This window comes from Microtus oregoni, unplaced genomic scaffold (genome assembly GCF_018167655.1).
Source record: "Microtus oregoni isolate MIOR12 unplaced genomic scaffold, Mior012 000044F_ref0000062, whole genome shotgun sequence".
Classification (NCBI taxonomy): domain Eukaryota; kingdom Metazoa; phylum Chordata; class Mammalia; order Rodentia; family Cricetidae; genus Microtus; species Microtus oregoni.
Genome location: NW_024543218.1, coordinates 19,855,246 through 19,875,082, shown reverse-complemented (window position 1 = coordinate 19,875,082; position 19,837 = coordinate 19,855,246). Strand labels below are relative to the sequence as shown.

The 19,837-nt window shown below is 41.5% G+C and overlaps 1 protein-coding gene across 1 annotated transcript; it reads right to left on the bottom strand.

Moving 5' to 3' along the window:
- Positions 1 to 6,025: 6,025 nt before the first annotated feature.
- Positions 6,026 to 6,235, bottom strand: LOC121434619 (40S ribosomal protein S28-like). The gene has a single exon (XM_041633533.1). The coding sequence runs from the start codon at positions 6,233 to 6,235 to the stop codon at positions 6,026 to 6,028; it is 210 nt and encodes a 69-aa protein (XP_041489467.1).
- Positions 6,236 to 19,837: the final 13,602 nt, after the last annotated feature.

Sequence of the window (19,837 nt, the reverse complement as noted above, 5' to 3'; positions counted from 1 at the left end):
GGTGTGATGTTCTGCTTTAACTACCACCCGGTGCGCAATTCTGCTAAATGGGCATAACACCCATTAAATGGATTTATTTTTAAATAATACAATGCATGGAAAGGGTGTGGCCCTGCTCCCAACACAGCTGAAAGAATGCCGAGAAAAATCTAGTAGAGATTGCTGGTTTTAATAATGACAGTGTTTGCCTTCCTAGCGTCTAGCCCACCTCCTGAAATTAGTCTGAACTCATCATGATTCCACACTTCCCCTGACAGTGACCTGTTCAGAATTACCAATTAGCAGCCTCCCCAAGCTCTGTGAAACAGAAGGGAAAGTTGGCTGGGGAGCTGTGGGAAAGACTTTCTTCTCAGCGAAGAGCTGTAAAAAGAACTACGGCTCTTAGAAGGGGAGGAGTGTTTCTTTGCACTCTCTGTTATTGTCATATCATGGAAGTTTATATGTTTGACAAAATGCATGTTTGAGAAAATTTTAAGCTAAGCATCTTCTTTTCAACTTGATAATCTCAAATGCAGATTGTATTTGTAAAGATGTAATGTAAGGTCACAATGAGAGATTGCAGTACGGTAGGGCCAAGTCATCCATAAATGTCCCATGGTTTGACAATTACATTGCGCTCTGCCTTTTCTTTGTCTATAGGACTTGTTCACGTCTTGTTGCTAGTTCATGATTAACAAAAGCACCGATCTAGGCAACAAATGAGATTAATACAAATTAATCCTAATCTGCAAATGGCCCTTGAAAGGTGGTCCCAGAATTCAGAGTGTAGCTTTTAGACATTTTTACTGGAATAGATGCTCTCACGAATCTTGTGTCTGCAAATACCACATCTGCTTTACCAGGCAGCTTTCAGCAACACAGGTTTTCTTGTTGTTGTTTTTCAGTTCTAGATCACATGAGTTCAATATAAGGACGCCAGGATTGGTTTCCGGTGAAGGCCTGCTCCAGGCATCTCTTTCATGAGGGCATCAACTCAACTGGTAGTGTTTCGATTCAGAAAAGGGTTTTTAGCACACGCATTGTCGAGAGATTCAGACCATAGCAATGTGATGAGCAGATAATGGAGGAAGGAGAAATAGGGTTTCTATTCTTAATATAAAAAATAATAATTTTAAGAAGCAGAGATGTAAATGTCAAAGGAGATAAAATACAATTTCTTTTTCTTATTGTTTTTATTGAGCTATACGTTTTTGTCTGCTCCCCCTTCTTTCTGCCCCTCTCCTCTTTTACCTCTCCAATGGTCCCAATTTACTCAGGAGATCTTGTCTTTTTCTCCTTCCTAGAAAAGAAAAATCAGTCTATAGAGTCCACAACTGCAGAGAACCTAGAGAATAAAGAGGGCCTTAAGACAGACAGACATACATAGATCCACATAGGAAAATACAATTTCTTATTCATCTTCCCTCCCACCCATTTGTCTTCCCAAGCCAAGGTGCCCCTTCTATTTTCATGGCTTTATTTTCAATCTAGATTTTACATATGAGATGTCATATTTGTCTTTCTAAATCTGTCTTTTTTTTTGCTTAACATGATAATCTCGTTTTTTTCTATTTTCCTGCAAATATTATAATTTCTCTCTCCTTCAGTGATGAATAACTGTATACATATACCATATCTTCTTCATCCTTACACCCTACTGATGGGCCACAATAACATGGCAATGCAGATATCCTATTGTTAGCTAACTTAGATTCCTTCAGGTAAATACCAAGGAATAGTATACTAGATCATACAGTAGTTATATTTTTAGTTCTGGGGAAAACATCCATATTGATTTCCATGCTTACTAGATTAATTCACATTTATAGCGATAGTGTAGAAGGCTTTCTCCCCCTGCCTCTACACCCTGCATCTTTACTAGAATTTGTTATCATTTATTGTCTTGATAAAGGCCACTCTGGCTGCGGTGGGAATGGTAGTTTTGTTTACATTTGCGTTTTGGAAAGGGGACTCTGGCATAGACATTTCTTCATGAGTCATGCCTGTTGTTCCCACTTCTGGAACCATGTCTGTCCATTAACTCCCTATAAGCCTTGCCTCAGACACCAGCTCTCTTAGAGAGAGATATCTCAGACTGACTTGAGCACCTCTGTGACTCCATGGTATCAGGGCAAGCTATGACCCAATTCATATTGTGCTGAAATCCCTCGTGCATGCCTACTCCTAATTGCAAAGATGTTTGGATCTTTTTGATGTCCTTGACATGAAACATGAGACTGGAACAATGCAAGTAAACACCTGTTCAATGTTTATTTAATGACAAAGATATCAAATGCAAGGAATAATAACAAACAAATAATCAAGAATTACCAAATGTGTTGGAGGGAAGGTAGCTTTGGTTTTTCTTCTATTGCATTTTCAGTAGTAGATGGAGTACCTTGCTGCAGTCCCAAGAGTAAGGAGGCCAGTCAGAACAAGTGGAGGCATCTGAAACCAAAAGGAATCTCCCTTCCTTTAAGCTGTTTTCCTAGCTATCCAGGCATGGCATTGAAAAAGTAGCAAATGCATATCCAAGGCGAACTGTTTCAGGCCCCTTCTCAGAACTACCTACCCCACCTTGTTAGAAACTCAACATCTAGGGTTCGTTCAGATTTTCTGAGAGAGAGGCTTGGGGAGGGATCACTGACCTGGGGCTTCTTGGTATTCTTCAGGCGATTCGAACATAGAACAGCATTTGACAGGAGTACAATCATGAGTGATCCGCTGACACTGGATGCTCCTGGGAAATCAAGCCACCTCTCCAGGACTCCGTGTACTTACCTATAAATCAGTGCCAGGAGGAACCCTTTCCGATTGTTTACCTGTAACTGAAGCTGTTGACTGATTGCTGCAGAGTCAGGCTCTGCTCCAAGCCTCCACCAATGCTAGAAGCCAGGGAGCTCCCAGGCTCGTGTTCCTGTCAGCTCTTACCAGAAGAAGAGCTTGGAACATCAAGCATCCAGAACTTCTACAAACTGATCGTAAAGCTTGTTTGCTTGAAATGGGCCCAGATTGAGAAGATTTATTACCACGAAACTGGCAAACGCCACAGATTGGGTCTTCACCTTCCACAGTCTCCAGAGAGCTGCTGTTCAGCACAGCCAAGGGCATTCAAGTAATCCCCCTGCCTCAGGCCCCAGAAAACCTAGAACGCACTGATAGAGAAAAATGCTTGTCTTTCCTGTATTCTCAATTTTAAGGAATGCAACACAACTTTTTAGTTAGGGACTGGCAGAGGTTAATATGTCTTAAAATGCACACTTGGGAACATGAAGCATGAAGTAGACTCTTGAGAAGACTCGTCCATCCCCAGAGTCATCTGCAATGTTCCTCCTTGTCTTTAATGTTGAAGGCTAATAGTCTTTTACTGATCAGCATATATGCACGCATACATAATCTCACATTTCTTTTATAAGACTCTTTAGATACTGTAGTTTGTGGTCTGTATGAATTGAGGTCTTTGTAAATAAATTTTGCATATATATAATTTCACATTCTAGGGAGCTAATGAATGCATTTTGAATGCATTCTAATAGGTGAAAACTTATTACTTGTGTTGACTTTTAATTAATACTATTAAGGACTACTTAAAATTTAATTGTGTGTTTAGCAGTTTTATTTAAGTAGTAGGCAATGAAATTCTAACCACCACCACCACCCCTCTGTGTGTCTGTGTGTTTCCTCCCTTCCTCTTTTCCTCATTTCCTCTCTCCTCCTTGGTGGTGTTAGGGATCTAATCCAGGGCCTCTTTCAAACAACTTACTGCTGAGCTATGACCTCACAACTCACCCCTTTAAAAGTCCTGATTTTATAACTGACCAAGAGTAAAATAAGTACAAATGGAGGCTTCCCAGATACTGTAGCACATATGCCTAAAAATTCATTATGTAAACAATGTTGTTTTTAATCTCATAGTACATATTACCAGCTTACAAACTCTGCAAAACAAAGTGAATTTTAAAAGCTCATTTAAAAATGAATGGTCAGTTAGGTTATTTGCTCACTGTGACACTTCTTTTGGGAAGGATGGATCAATAGAAAAAGAGACAATCTGATAAATTCATCAATCTGTTTAGTGGATTATATGAAACAGCAGCATGACTTTCCAGAGCAACACTTTCCAAAGTCTGATCCACCATCCCAAGAGCCTGAAGACCTTTTCAGAGAGTCTGCAAGATCAAAACTCATTTTAAAAACATTATCTTGCATATCACCATAGAACCTTAATCTGGCGATGGATGGAGATAGAGGAGACCCACATTGGAGCACCGGACTGAGCTCCTAAGGTCCAAATGAGGAGCAGAAGGAGGGAAAACATGAGCAAGGAAGTCAGGACCACGAGGGGTGTGCCCACCTACTGTGATGGTGGAGCTGATTTAATGGGAGCTCACCAAGGCCAGCTGGACTGGGACTGAATAAGCATGTGATCAAACCGGACTCTCTGAACCTGTTGGACAATGAGGGCTGACTGAGAAGCCAAGGACAATGGCAGTGGGTTTTGATCCTACTGCATGTATTGGCTTTGTGGGAGCCTAGCCAGTTTGGATGCTCACCTTCCTAGACCTGGATGGAGCGGGGAGGACCTTGAACTTCCCACAGGGCAGGGAACCCTGACTTCTCTTTGGACTGGAAAGAGAAGGGGAGGGAAAGTGAGGGATGGGGGAGGGAAGTGGGAGGAGAGGAGGAGGTAGAAATTTTTAATAATAATAATAATAATAAAGCATTGGGTGGTGTCAGTCTTTTTACCAATATTTACATTTGCCTTGTTTGAGCAACAGATGCCTTCGTACAGGCCAAGGTGTGTTAGTCATCACAGAGTTCACCATCACGCACTTGGAGTAAAGCAAAACCTAGCTGCCGTTCAGAACATCCTCAGTGAAGCAGTAAGATGACACGCTTTGTGGAGATGATGAGGTTTTAATCTGTGAGCAACAGAATACGCTCACAGGGCACTGGAAGCCAGTATACTTCTCTTCATCCAGGCCAAGCTGTTTTGATGGAATATTCTTTTCATCATTTTAATCGTAACACATAAATTACGTCCTTTGAGACCCATCAAAACAGGCTAGATAAGCCAGTCACAAGGGAAAGCTGGAGGTATTTGTTGCCAGAGTTCAAACTTTCAAGTGAAAATTAAAATTTTGGAAAGTTCATGTCTGCCACCACGAATCTGGAAGATTATCAATAATTACTAAAAAAAAGTGGAAAAACGAAATATACAATAAGTTGCAAGATCCGTGCAATCCAACAAGACATTATTTTTCCAAACGACTGTAATAGGGTGGGTTTATAAAATGGATAAAAGATGATTTAAAATAGAAATTGGACATATGATTTTCAATGTGATAAAACAGAAAGAATTTATAGATGGGGTTTATGTTGTAACCATCCTTCAAGCCACTTGCATTCATTGAGATCTGCAATTTTGTAGTATCAAAAGTAATACTGCATTTACATAAAAAGAGATTAAAACAGTCTTACTTTTCCAAATAATATGTATGAGGCCCAATTATCTTTTTATAATTTAGCCCAAAGTAGAAGGTTGAAATAGATGGAATGCAGAAGCAGATATGAGAATCTAGTTATTTTCATTAACCCAGATGCTAATAGACCTGCGAAAGGAAAAATTACATCGCTAAACTTGTTTTAGAAAAATAGTTACTATTACTAGCAATGTTTTATTTAACATGTAGTCGATTCACTCTTATTTTTCAAAGATTTGTTTACTTATTTTATTTTATATGTATATATGCTTCACATATAGGCCTGTGTACCACGTACATGCTTGGTGCCCCTGGAAGCCAGAAGAGGGCATCAGATCTCCTGGGAATGGAGAACGCTGTTCATGTGGGTACTGGGACTTGAACCTGGCTCCTCTGTAAGAAAAGCCACGGTGCTTTTAGATACTGAACCACATCTCCAGCTCCAGATTTATTGTTTTTCAGTGATCTCATAGGAAATTTTTTTTAAACAATACAAATGTTTTATTTATTAGTCTCAGGTCATCTTTGGCCAAGTGGTGGATACTCAGGACCCAGCAGGAAGGTCAGCGCAACCTCCGAGCCTCTCTTTCTGACTCCAGTAGGGTGATCACAGCTCCCTCTCGAACGGGACCTTTGACATTTCGGACGCTGGAGCGGCTGGTGTCAGCCATAAATTCCACACATACCTGCGTGCACTGTCCCTGAAAACCGGTCCTGCCCAGCACTTTGGTTACCCTAGAGAGCTTGATGGGCTGCACGTGACTCGTGTCCATGATGGCGGCGATCAGGCGGAGAGCGGGAAATATTTTTAAAAACATCTTTAGCTAAATACTTGTATGTGTACAATACATATGAATACACTGGTCTAAAAAGCAAAAGTTATCATGGAGATTGCCTGGTCTCTAACAGTGACGTGTTGACTCAGTTTGAGCTTTCCACGGAGATTAAGGGGTGAATTTCAAGGCAGAATTCACAAGCTGCTGTGTCAGGATTATTGAAAATCGTATTCATGGCAATCAGCGCCTCTCTGTGGCTTCAGTTCCCCTATGGTAAAGCATGCTCCAAAAACATCCCACAGAAAATTCCAGAAACAAACAATGTACGTTCCGAATCGAACAGCATTCTAAAGAGCAATATAAAATCCCATGCTGACCCACCCACCTGACCTGAGGTTTTCCTCTCCAGTGTCTGTTGCTTCTCTGGCAGGTTTATGGGTCAGGCTGCTATGAGATCAACCGTTGAGTCAGTGCATGAATACCAGTTTTGGTGCTATCAGTGGTTTTGGGCACCCACTGCGTATCTCAGAACACATAACTTCAGATAAAGGGAGATTGTTTTACAAATACAGAGAAAATAAATATCCATGGATCCTCTCCACATTCCTGAATGGAACTGGGCAGCATGGAGGGGCTAGAAAACCCCTGCTTCATACTGAGAAGGACACACAAAATCCTGAGCTGGTCCAGACACCAGAGATCAATGTCCAGGTTGGCTACATAATCATTCAAAACTTGAAATCCTTCTTGGAACTTCAGTTTATTACATCATTTATTGAGCCCATGAGTTTCCACGAAATGATGGCTGAGAGAACTTCAGACATCAGAACATCCCACGTGATGTCATTTCTTAAATGTGTCCACAAAAATGAATGACTGCCAGGAGTGGTGACACATGGGCTTTGACTCCAGTGCTTGGGGGGTAGAGGCAGGAGGATTCCCTGTATGAGTTTGAGGTCAGTGAATGCTACAGAGCGAGACCCTGCCTCCAAAACAGAACAAAATGACTGAAGTACATGTTGGGCCACAGTATTCTTAACCTGTAAGAACAGTTCCAAGATCAGACTTTTAAAAATACATTTAGGTTGATCTATTATCTATCAGTTCATAAAAACTCACTGGTGATACTTTTGTCCTTAATGTGTTTTAACTGAGGTCTGAACCCAAAGAGCATTTTCTCAAAAGAGCAATATCTGAAAAATACGTCCAAAGGAAAACATTAGAAAGATAAATTTAGACTGACCCCCAAAATAAATAACAGTTTACAACCCATATAAAAATGTAGCTGAGAGTCAGGGGCCCCTGAGACATGAAAGCTTTCTAAAATGAGAGATGATCTTCCTGCTCGGGTGTTGGGGCAGGAAAGAGACATACAGCCCTTTAGTGTTTCAGTCAGCCCCGAAGTCTTATGCTCCATTCCCTCAAACCCCTGAAGGCAAGGGCCAGCTCAACATCTGTAATCCTCACACAGAAGCAGTTCTTTCCGAATTTCAAAACTTGAAAGCAGAAACTTTAATCTGTTTCTCACACAGATACTTTTCAACTGTTGCTGAGCCTCTGCCCTTCTTGGGAAACAACAGGGCTGTGGCTTCTGACATTGACTCGCTGATAGACTGAAGCCATCCAGTAACTCCTGATAGGAGCCACGGTGTGTTTCTTCTTCCACTACAAATGCTGCGTATCGCCTAAGAAAAGACAATTACCCAGTTAAAAGGAAATGTGGACCAGCTGGGAGAGAGATCAGCTGGTAAAGTTCTTGCTTAGGTTCTGGGTTTGATCTTCCCAGAGCTCATATTGAAGCCAACAAAAAAATGGTGATAGAATTGTAATCCCAGGGCTGGGGTGTCAAAGATAGGTGCATCCCTGGTGTCAATGGCCAGCCAGCCTAGCCTGCTTGCTCAGTCTCAGGCCAAGGAGAGGCTCTGTCTCAAAAAAGGGTCACACCTGAAAAATAACACCCAAGGGTGTTCTCTGGCCTTCATATGCATGAGTACACATGTATCTGGACCCCATACACATGCATGCACTCCCCACACACATGCATGCACTCCCCACACACATGCATGCACTCACCACACACCTGCATGCGCCATACACACACCTGCATGCACCCCACATACACCTATATGTACCCTCACACCTGCATGCACTCCCCCCACACCTGCATGCACCCCACATACACCTATATGTACCCCCACACCTGCATGCACCCCCTCACAATCTGTATGTACCCCTACACACCTGCATGCATCAACACACACCTGCATGCACTCCTCACACAGCTGTATGTACCTCGCACACCTGAACGCACCCCCTCACAATCTATATGTACCGCTGCACACCTGCATGCACCCCTTACACCTGCATGCACCCCCCACACCTGCATGCACCCCTCGCATCTGTATGTACCGCTGCACACCTGCATGCACCCTGCACCCCTGCATGCACCCCACCCACCTGAATGCACTCCCACACACATCTATATGTACCCATGAACACCTGCATGCACTCCCCACACCTGTATGAACCTCTGCACACTTGCTTGCACCCACACACACCTGCATGCACCTCCCCACACACCTGCATGCACCCCACACACACCTGTATGTACCCCTGCACACCTGCATGCACCCCCATACACCTGCACACACACCCCACACACCTGTATGTACCTCACACACACCTGTATGTACCCCTGCACACCTGCATGCACCTCCCCACACACCTGCATGCACCCCCATACACCTGTATGCATAGTCCCACAAGTGCACCTGCAGACAAACATACACTTAGAAATATAGCTAGTCTTAACAGGTCATATTTATTGGATCTGTATAATCAAGTGCATATCTCAGCAGTGGTCCTAGCAGAAGAGGGTCAGGCACTAGCATATGCATTTACCATAAAAGGCAGCACCACAGGGAAGTGGGCATTTGTGCTTGGATCCAGTCCTGTGACCGAGCCATTCCAGGACTTGGGTTCTCACAGCTACTCTATTCTGTTTTCTTACCCACAGCACCAAAAGGAAGAATAATGATCCTGGGGAAGAAAGGAAGGGAAGCCCTTGAGTAAAATATTTAAGGACAAGTGACAGTCTTCAGAAAATTAGTTTAATATTTGATAACACTTCTAGCTTTTATTAAAAACTCACTTGATTTACACTTGATTGGCTTAACATCTAGTTTAATTTGTTGAGCCTTCATTTACAAAGGGCAAAAAGCTGCCTTTACCTGTTCCCTTTGTAGCTGTATTGGGGCAAGCTCTTGGGATTTTTCAGTATGTTAGAGCTGTATGAAAACAATCGTGTTGGCTGGGAGATGGCTTAGTCAGCCACGCAAGTCCAAGACCTGAGTTTATAACACTGTTATAGACCATCAGAGCCTGTTGTTTACAACACGGCCAGCTGTGGAGGTGTGTACTTACAGTCTGAGGTCCGAGAAAGCAGGGACAGGGGACTCCTGGGAATTCCAGGCCAGCCAGCTTAGCCTACTGGTAAGTTTCAAGGAAGCAAGAGACCCTAGACAGATGTGGCTTTCATATACATGTGCATACATCACCTGTTCCCCTTGCACACACATGGACATGTGCACATACCTACCACACATACATACAAACATACATCATACATACATACTACAATGACCTCTGAGTTCATTCTATATACTTAAGTACCACTGTAGCTCTTGTAGACAATATCTGAACAATATTTTCTTATCTTACATCTGAGAGGAATAGAGGGCTGGAGAAGCTAAGAGAATTATGCTTGAGGATTCATTTTAAGTGAACAGGGGCCGGGTGCTCTTAAGATGACAGCTTTGTTTGTGTGTGTTGTCTAACCCGCTCACCCTCACACTTCAAAGCAGAGACAGAAACCACTACTCTCATGTCTCTTTTTGTCTGTGTCCTCCAGCTCTTCCCCAGTGAGGTCCTTCTAGCACTTGTACGCCTAACACTGACGTTTCTTTTCAGACTAAAACTTCCTGAAATCATGTGGGAATTGTGTGATCGTGGACTCGAGTGGAGCAGAATAAATGTGCTACAAAAACCTGACAAAAGAATCTAAGTAAAGTAGCTCAGGGGAACGTCAGCAGCTGAGGGGAGGGAGGTGAGAGATTGATGTCCTGGCAAGTATGCATTAGTTCCTTCGTTCCTTCTGGGGGACATCTTTCATTATTATTAAACTTCATCTCAGGGAGTAGAAGGGCTCTACTGGGGCTTGCCTGTCAAAATTTATAAAACAGTTGGATTATAGAATATCTGAGGACAGAGCAGCTTTTGCTTAAAATTGAACACACGGTAAACAATCAGTGTGTACTTAGTGACATGGCTACGAAGCTCAAAGGAATTCAGCAGAAATATCTGTATGGCTGTAACTTAATCTATTTGTAAAATAAGTCGCACTGTTCTGGCGTTTTTGCAATCATTCCCACCTGCTTTTCTCACTACACTGTCTGATTGGCATGACCGAACTGTTAAAGGACAGACACGTATCCAGAGACGCACAGGAGTGTGGAGGGTTGTAGCTCAGAAGGAGAACACAACACCTGCCCTCCAAAAGCAGATGATCCAGATCTCTGTCTTATCCTGTGAACTTAATATAAAATGTTAAGCAAAGTGCTTCCACCAACAAGAGTTTCTTTTTTCTTTTATTGAAAATAGATATTTTTTCATATAATATATCCTGATGACAATTTCCTCTCCTACCCAAAGTTTCCCCAACCTCCCCTCCCATCCAGATACATCCCTGTGGTCGTTTGAATGTAATTGGCCCCCATAATCTCATAGAGAAGGACAGAAAGCCGGTGAGCATGTAATTGATCAAGGGGACCATGTTCGAACCCAAACAAGAAGCAGAACGTGGCAGTTTGGCCACATAGTTCCAGTTTTAGAGCTAAGGATAGAAGAAATGGGTTATGGAATTTGTTCTGTGCCTAAAGAAAGCCAGTGAAGGCAGGCATATGTCGGGGGTGTTTCTGAATGGAGGTCTAATAGAAAGGACACTGCATGAAGCTGTGAAGTTGAAGCCTGGATTGCCTTGGAGAACCCAAGATGTTAGAGATGCCAGAGTCATGGGATACCTGCTGAGGAGAGCTGCTAACACGGAGTGGAATCAGCCCAAGAGAAAGAAGTGTCTTGTAGTCAACAAAGCTGAACAGAGTTGAAGCTCTGAAGAGCATTTTGATATCAGACATGGAGATGCAGAGTTTGGAGTTTGCACAGCTGGATTTTTGTCTTGCTTTGGTCCAGCGTTTTCTCATTATGTTCCCTTCTCTATGTTTTGGAATGGTAATGTATATATTGTGTGACTATATATTGGAATCATGTGATATGTTTTTTATTTTTATTTTATAGTTGATTACAGTTAAGAGATTACATGAATCTCAGAAGAAACTTTGAACTTGGACTTTTAAATATGGCTGAGACTGTGATAGATTATGGGGACTTTTAAAGTTGGACTAACTACATTTTGCATTATGATATTTTACAAGCTTATGGGGGTCAAGGAGTGGAATGTGGTAGTTTGAATGTAATTGGCCCCCATAATCTCATAAGGAATGGCACTATTAGGAGGTGTGGTCTTGTTAGAGTGGATATGTCCTTGTTGGAGGAAGTGTGTTACTGTGGAGGTGGGCTTTGAGGTTTTCTACGTGTAGGATACCACCCAGTGTCCCAGTGGGCTTTCTGTTGCCTATAAGATGTAGGGCTCTTAGTTACTACTCCAGAACCATGTCTGCCTGCATGCCACCGTGGTCCTCACCATGATGATAATGGACCTCTGAAACTGTAAGAAATTCCTCTGAATTAAATGTTTTCCTGATTCAGTCTAAAGATTCAATGGGACAGGATTACCCATTTTTTCAGTCTGAAGATTTTGTAAAGTGTGGCCTGGGCCTTATCACACTTGGAAGATATAACACAGGTCCTCCAACAAGGACATACACACTCCAAGAAAGCCACACCTCCTACATTATATAATAGGGTTGCTGGGCACTAGTAGAGACATATTGGTCCATATTTAGTGATGGTCCTTTTATACTAGTGTCTAGTCATCTGGGTTTGGGATAACTGTTATGCTAGATAATACTATCTGTTCTTGTCTTAGTTTGGTGTGTGTTTTGTTCCTTGGTTTCAAGCCTGTGAAAAACAATAGTTCTTGCCACGTCTTCAGCAATGTGACCTATGTTTTGCCACTCCAATGGAACTACAGTCTTTCTAAAAGGAATGCAGGGGTAAATAATTTGCTGTCTGTTAGACCTAAGCATGGAGTCATGTGTCTTATTGCAACTAGCAGCCATGTTCCTGGCTGCCGGGTATCCTGATGGAAGAAGAATGTCTGTAAAATAGAAATCTATGGTCTTTTGTAAGCTGCTAAATCAACCAAAGCTGCAGCCATGCTACATATGTACTAACTTTTGCTCTATGAGATAATATATTTTTATTATTGCCTAAGTCAGCTTGATAACATAATTGATATTAGTAAAGAAACAAATGGAAACAATGAATTCATAAGATCTTTCAAAGTTCAAAGACATTAAATAAAAGTACATTATTAGAATACTAAGAAAATTGTCTCAGTCCTTCTATAAAGGGGTGTGCAATATGCCTTATTGGGGTTCAAGCTTGTGCTGGTTAGTTTTTTGCTAATTTGGCACAAGCTAGAGTCATATGACAAGAGTGAATCCCAATTCATAAAATGTTTCTATTAGGTTGCCGATAGGCACTTTTGGGGCATTTTCTTGATTAAAGGTTTCTATAAGAGTGCTTACCCCACTGAAGGAGGTACCACCATTGTGAAGGAAGTCCTGAGTTGTACAAAAGAAAAACAAACCAAGAAATCCACGGGTAACAAACCAGGAAGCAGTGTTTCTCCATGTTCTCTGCTTCAGTTCTTCCCTCCAGATTCTTGACTTGAGATAATGCCCTAAGTTCCCTTCATGGTGATTCTGTAAGTCAAACAAACCCTTTCTTCTCCAAGTTGACCTTGGTCAGGGTTTTCACAGCAACAGAAACCTAACTAGGTCAAAATTCTTAGGCCTTGTAGCCAACATATAAGTTCTGAACTGGGTGGTTGATATCTTTCAATTCATTTCCACAAACTACTTTCCTTAAGTCTTCTCTTCCTTTTCTTTAGAAGTACTTTTTCCATTAGGGGCGCAGTAGAGCTCAGTGGTAGAGTATTTTCTTTTCTAGCATTTGATCCCCAACTATAAAAACAAGCAATCAAGGGTTAATAAGTAAAACAGTGACAGAAATCTGTGAATAAAACCAGATCATCAAGATCATTTTTACTTAACCGTCCATTGGTGTGGCATTGCTATTATATTCTCAAAGATCCCTGTTTATTTCCACAGAAGAGTTGCAAGCCTCTTGATTTAATTCCTTGCTGTGATTTTTATGTTGCCCTCCACCCATGGGAAATTATTATATTGTATATTAAATATATCTTATATTATATACATTATATATACCAAATGTATCATAATATGAATATTAGTGATAGTTGAGTAGTTTACATTTTAAATTAATAATATTATAAAGTGTTCAGAAAGTAGATAAGGGGTGTTCACAAAAAGCGTATTTGAGAGTTATTCACAAAAGCAAACTTTTTTCTGACACAGGGTTTCTCTATATAACTCTGGCTATCCTAGAACTTGTTCTGTAGACCAGGCTGGCCTCAAACTCAGAGGTCTGCCTGTGTCTGCCTCCTGAGTACTGGGATTAAAGGCATGCACCACCACCACCCAGACTGTGTTTGTTTTTAAATGACATTCTATAAACAAATTAATAGAAGCATACTTTGGATCATTGGCATCTTGCAATTAAAACTGCTGGTCCAAAGCTCACAGCCTGAGCTATGTGCCTGCTTCCAATAGAGTCAATGCCAAGAGGGACTTCTTGAGTTGCTGCCAGGCAATAAGAAAAGAACACTGGTGGCCCTGACACACTAAGGACCTCTCTCAAGGAAGGCAGAATGGCCTCTCACTGGGGTGTGTGAACTGGATGTCCCAGTAGTCTAATCAGAGAAAAGTGGACAGAGAATTGAGCCATCTCAAGTTGTATCATCCCAAACTTGTATGACCTTTCATCTTAGCAAAAAGTTCCATGGGATGGGGGTAAGGGGAGATGGGGAGAGAAAAGTTAGAAGGGAAGGAGGTCGGGCCTTGGGAAAACAGGAGGATTGGGATAAAGGAAGGTTGGACAGGGGAGCACTGAACCACAATTCTTAGTTAAGGGAGCCACTTTAGGGTTGGCAAGAGACCTGACCCTAGAGGGGCTCCCAGGTGCCCAAGCTGAGGTCCCCAGTTAGTTACTTGGGCAGTTGAGGATAGGGAACCTGAAATGACCCTATGCTAGAGCAATACTGACGAATATCTTGCATATCATCATAGAACCTTCATCTGGTGATGGATGGAGATAGAGACAGAGACCCACACTGGAGCACTGGACTGAGCTCCCAAGGTTTCAATGAGGAGCAGAAGGAGGGAGAACATGAGCAAAGAAGTCGGGACCACGAGGGATGCACCCACCCACTGAGACAGTGGAGCTGATCTATTGAGAGCTCACCAAGACCAGCAGGATTGTGACTGAAAAAGCATGGGATAAAACTGGACTCTCTGACCATGGCGAACAATGAGGGCTGATGAGACGCAAAGGACAATGGCACGGGGGTTTGATCCTACGTAATGTGATGGCTTTGTGGGAGCCTAGCCAGTTTGGACGTTCACCTTCCTAGATATGGACGGAGGTGGGAGGTCCTAGGTCTGACTGCTCTTTGGACTGGAGAGGGAGGGGGAAAGGAGTGGGGGGAGGGGGAGAAGGGTGGGAGGAGGGGGCGTAGGGTGGGAGGAGGGGGAGGGAAATGGGAGGCTGGGAGGAGGTGGAAACTTGTTTTTTTGTTGTTGTTGTTGTTTGTTTGTTTTTTTTTCTCCTTTTCTCAATAAAAAAAGAAAAAAAAAGTTCCATACTGATGTTGCAAGTGGGACTTAATTTCAGACAGCACAACTCACCATATAAAATTAGAGTATGAGCTTGGCTTGTTTCTGACACTTTGTATCCTTAATAAAATATATTAATCTGAAGTAGATGAATATATAATAACTGCACATACCCTCATACTTATTAAGTATACATTTAAAAACATCTCAACTTTGTTCCTCACCAGAAACAAGTTACATGTCTCTTTATTCCTTGGTTTCTTAATAAAAGAAAATAATCATGTTATGAACCTATGTAGGTTTTGTGAGGATTGCTTAATGTAATGAATGAAGTACGCTCAGAAAAGTCCTCAGAAATATAGTAAGTACCCAGGGTTATATCTTCTTCTTTACTTTTACCAGTATTACAAATAAAGTTTAGGTCAATTTTAAAGGTTCATGGGGATGTTTTTTCTTTGAAGATGTAGCTCTTCCCTTTCTAAGTCACTGTTAGAAGCTCGGTGAATGGTCTTTGGCTTTTCAAAAACAAGGGTCCAGGTATTATAATCAGTCTTTTGGGGCTTATTTGTAGTACTTATTATGCCCCTAATCCATATTTTCCTTTCTTCTTTTGTTCATACCCTTAACTTACCAGCCCTTGTTCAATTTTATATGTTTTTTAGGTCTATCCCAAGTCCATTTGGGAACAGAAAACACATAAAAATCAACTAAAGTGTATGTTCCTGTTGGTCTACATGATAACAAGGCCTTTAAAAAACAAGGTTGGCTGGATACGTGACCACACACAGGGGAATCTCAGAAGTAATTTCTTGGACCATGAGGTTTTTCTTTCAGGGATAGAAGTATAATCTCATTGATGGCAGCTGGTTCTGCACATTCTACAAAAAATATAGTGTTTGCTTAAGTTCTTTTAAACAAATTTGATGTGGGCTATTCCTCTATATGCTGTGAATATGGCTTTTCCCCCCATTGGTTAATAAAGAAGCTGCTTTGGCCTATGGCAGGGCAGAATATAGAAAAGCAAGAAATCCAAGTAGATATGGAGGGGAAAGGAGGTGGAGTCAGAGAGATGCCATATATCTGCCCGAGAAGCAGGTGTAACAAACCACAAGCCTCGTGGTAAAATATAAAATAACACAAACGAGTTAACTTAAGATGTGATAGTTAATAAGAAGCCTGAGCTAATAGGCCAAACAGTGTTGTAATGAACATAGTTTCTGCATCATTATTTGGTTCTAGGTGGTCAGAAAAGAAAAGCCCAGCCTCCATTAACAGAAATTTATCACCCAAAGTAACATTTTCTTTATGTTTCTAGAAATCTATTGGACAATTAGTTAATTTAGGAGACTAGAAATCTGTCTCTTTTAAGTTTAGATTTTTAAGTTTCTGGTAGTTCACGTTTCGACAGAAGGAAGGTCGTGCCCTGTGGTGAAGAGTCTGCCATCCTTGTTCAGAGAACAGAGCATTGTTTGAGATGGCAGCTATACAATTCCTGTTTCCTGATCTTTCTCCTCCATTTTTCTGGGCCAGGTTTCTGCCTCCAGCATTTTGAGAGAAATGAGTCCTCCGCAGGGGAGTTTTTGCTGCTTATAAGGATTTGTTAAGTGAGACGAGAAATAACATGATTCACCAGGTGTCGAAACTTGCTACTTATAGTCCCTGGGAAAAATACCTATTCGCGTATTCAGAATTGTTACTTTTAAAGCAATTAGCACTTCACAGTAGAAGTTGAGATGAGAGAGAGAGGAAGTGATAACTCCACCTACAGCCTCATCCATATCCATAAGAATGATTACTCGCCAATTTTAATTTCCTATCAGCCTGACCTTCGACTTTCATCTACTTTTTTTCCACCATCTATATTTCTATAATGTATACTAATTAAGAGGAAAAATAGGACCTCCATATAATTACTTTTATTTTTTCTGGGTTCATAATTCTAATTTTTACTTTTAAAATTTACTTAAAATTATATGCACCATTCCCTTTCTATTTCCACCCTCCAACTCCTCCCATGTAGCCCCTTGCTCTCTTTCAAAAAGCAGTTGTTGTTATTGTTGTTGTCATCATTGGTAGTGGTGGTGGTGGTGGTGGTGGTGTGTGTGTGTGTGTGTCCTGAAGAATATTGAGAGTGGGAGCAGAAGTCTTCCTCAGGGAAGAGACCCTGCCCTTATTGGCTCTCCAATACCATGTGGTCAATCTTCATATCATACACATACAAATAGCACTACACAGACCAAGCAGATTGTATCTGCATGGTATCTTATGTTGTTATTGTTTGACAGGGTCTCTAGCTGGTTATGTTTCTCACTCTACCTCCCCTGCTAGAATGATGTGCTTAGCTCTAATTACAACTTCCATGTCTTTCTTGTGCTCATACACATCCAGTCAGTTCAGATATTAAAGCACTGGCTTCTATAAATGAAGGGCTTCTCCTTTTATTGATTTTTGCAATGCCTACCTGTTGTAATAGGAGCAGCGGGGCTGCATCCTGCCACCCGGCTAGCTTTACCCAGAATAATTACATGGAAACTGTATTCTTTTAAACACTGCCTGGCCCATTAGTTCCATCCTCTTATTGGCTAGCTCTAACATACTGATCTAACCCATTTTTAATAATCTGTGTAGCCCACGAGCTGGCTTACCAGGGACGATCTTAACCTGCGTCTGTCTGGAGTGGGAGAATCATGGCGACTGCCTGACTCAGCTTTTTTCTCCCAGCATTCTGTTCCGTTTACTCCACCTATCTAAATTCTACCATATCAGAGGGCCAAGCAGTTTCTTTATTAATTAACCAATGAAAGCAACAAATAGATACAAGACCCACCTCCATCATCTACCTACTGGTTTGGCTATAGTCTACCATCAGCATCTCTGGCTTTGTGTGATCAAGGTCTACCTTCTTCAGAAGCATAATTTAGATGATTACAAATGGCTTTTCACAGTACAGTACTTTCCCAACACAATCACTAACACTAAATTTAATGTGGACTGGCATACAATAATTTTGACATATAAAATTTTGAACTGGGGGCTGGCACGATGACTCTGATTAACAACCACACGCAGTTCTGGCAGAGGGCCTAGGCTTGGTTCCCAACATTCACATGGTAGCTTACAGCGGTCCTTAACTACAGTCCTAGGGGATCCGGAGCCCTCTTACGGCTGCTACAGGCACCAGGCACACACACAATACACATACATACACACAAGCACTGTCTTAGTTAGAATTTCTATTGCTGAATAGACACCACATCCACATCGATTCTTATAAAAGAAAACATTTATTTGGGGTGGCTCACTCACCGTTCAGAGGTTTAGTCCATTATCACCATAGAGAGGAGTATGGTGGCATGCAGGCAGATACGGTGCTGGCTTCTTCTTGATCAGAGGCAACAGGAAGTGGAATGTCTGTCACACTGAGCGAGGCTTGGGCAAGAGAAATCTCAAAGCCTGCCCCCACAGTGACTCACTTCCTCCAACAAGGTCACACCTACTTCAACAAGGCCAGACCACCTCCTCACAGTGCCATTCCTTATGAGCTTATGGGGGTCAATTACATTCAAACTACCACAGACACACATGTAGAGTGCATACATGCATACAGGCACACATACAGTGCATATACATGCAGGCAAAACATGCATGCACATGAAACTAAAAAAAATCTTTAAAAATAAGTTTTGCTGATCAGATGAGATGGTTAAGGCTTTTGCCACCAAGCCTTATGACTTGTTTCGGATTCTCCACACTCAGATGTTAGAAGGAGTGACATTCTTGTTGCCCTCTCAATACCATGGGAGCCACACACATTTTCCCTGATCTGTGATTCAGGCTAGTAAAAAATGGTGTGTACTGAGTTGATCTGAATAATAATAATAAAGGTACCTGATGCACTTTCTAACGCTGTCCCTCCATGTTTGCTAGATTATCAACCCAGTACTACACACGCCCTTAGAAGCAAAGCGTTTCAATCCAGGACTGAAATTCTCTAACAGAGATAAATAGCGTTTGAAAAACGTTAGATAGACCCAGTCAACAGACCCATGTGGCTTGTTTTGAGAAGACACTCTTACTATCCCTGATGACATGTTTCAAAAGGAAAAAAAGTGCAGAATCATTTACTAGAATTTATTTTTTTTCCTAAAAATGTGACATTAAGCTTTTATTTGCATTTGTCCGGTGGATTCCCACTGGGAATCAGCTATCTGTATAATCTCTCGATGTCTAACTGGCTGCTTGTCTTTTGTTAGTCTAGGTATTATCAGTAGTCTATAGAATCACTGTATATCAGTGCCCATAACTGTTATGTATACATTTTCCTACTCAACGGATTATCTGAGGGGTGACTTAATGACCAGTTGTGGATCAGACTGTCTATATTCAAATTCTAAGTTTATCTATTTTTGTGTAATATGAGGTCATACACTCATCATGTGAAATTGGCTGAAAATAACACCCATTTCATGTGATAGGATGTAGACATATTAATCATGCGGAATGGCATTTATCACACAATAAGCCTATATTTTTATTTGCTGTCATAATGTTTGTAATATATTTTGCTCCAAAAGTATTTTAAATCATTATATAGACTCTGTTTATTAGTTTACTTAATGGCTTCTAAATATTGCCTCTATCCACTTATGCAAACAAATGGCTT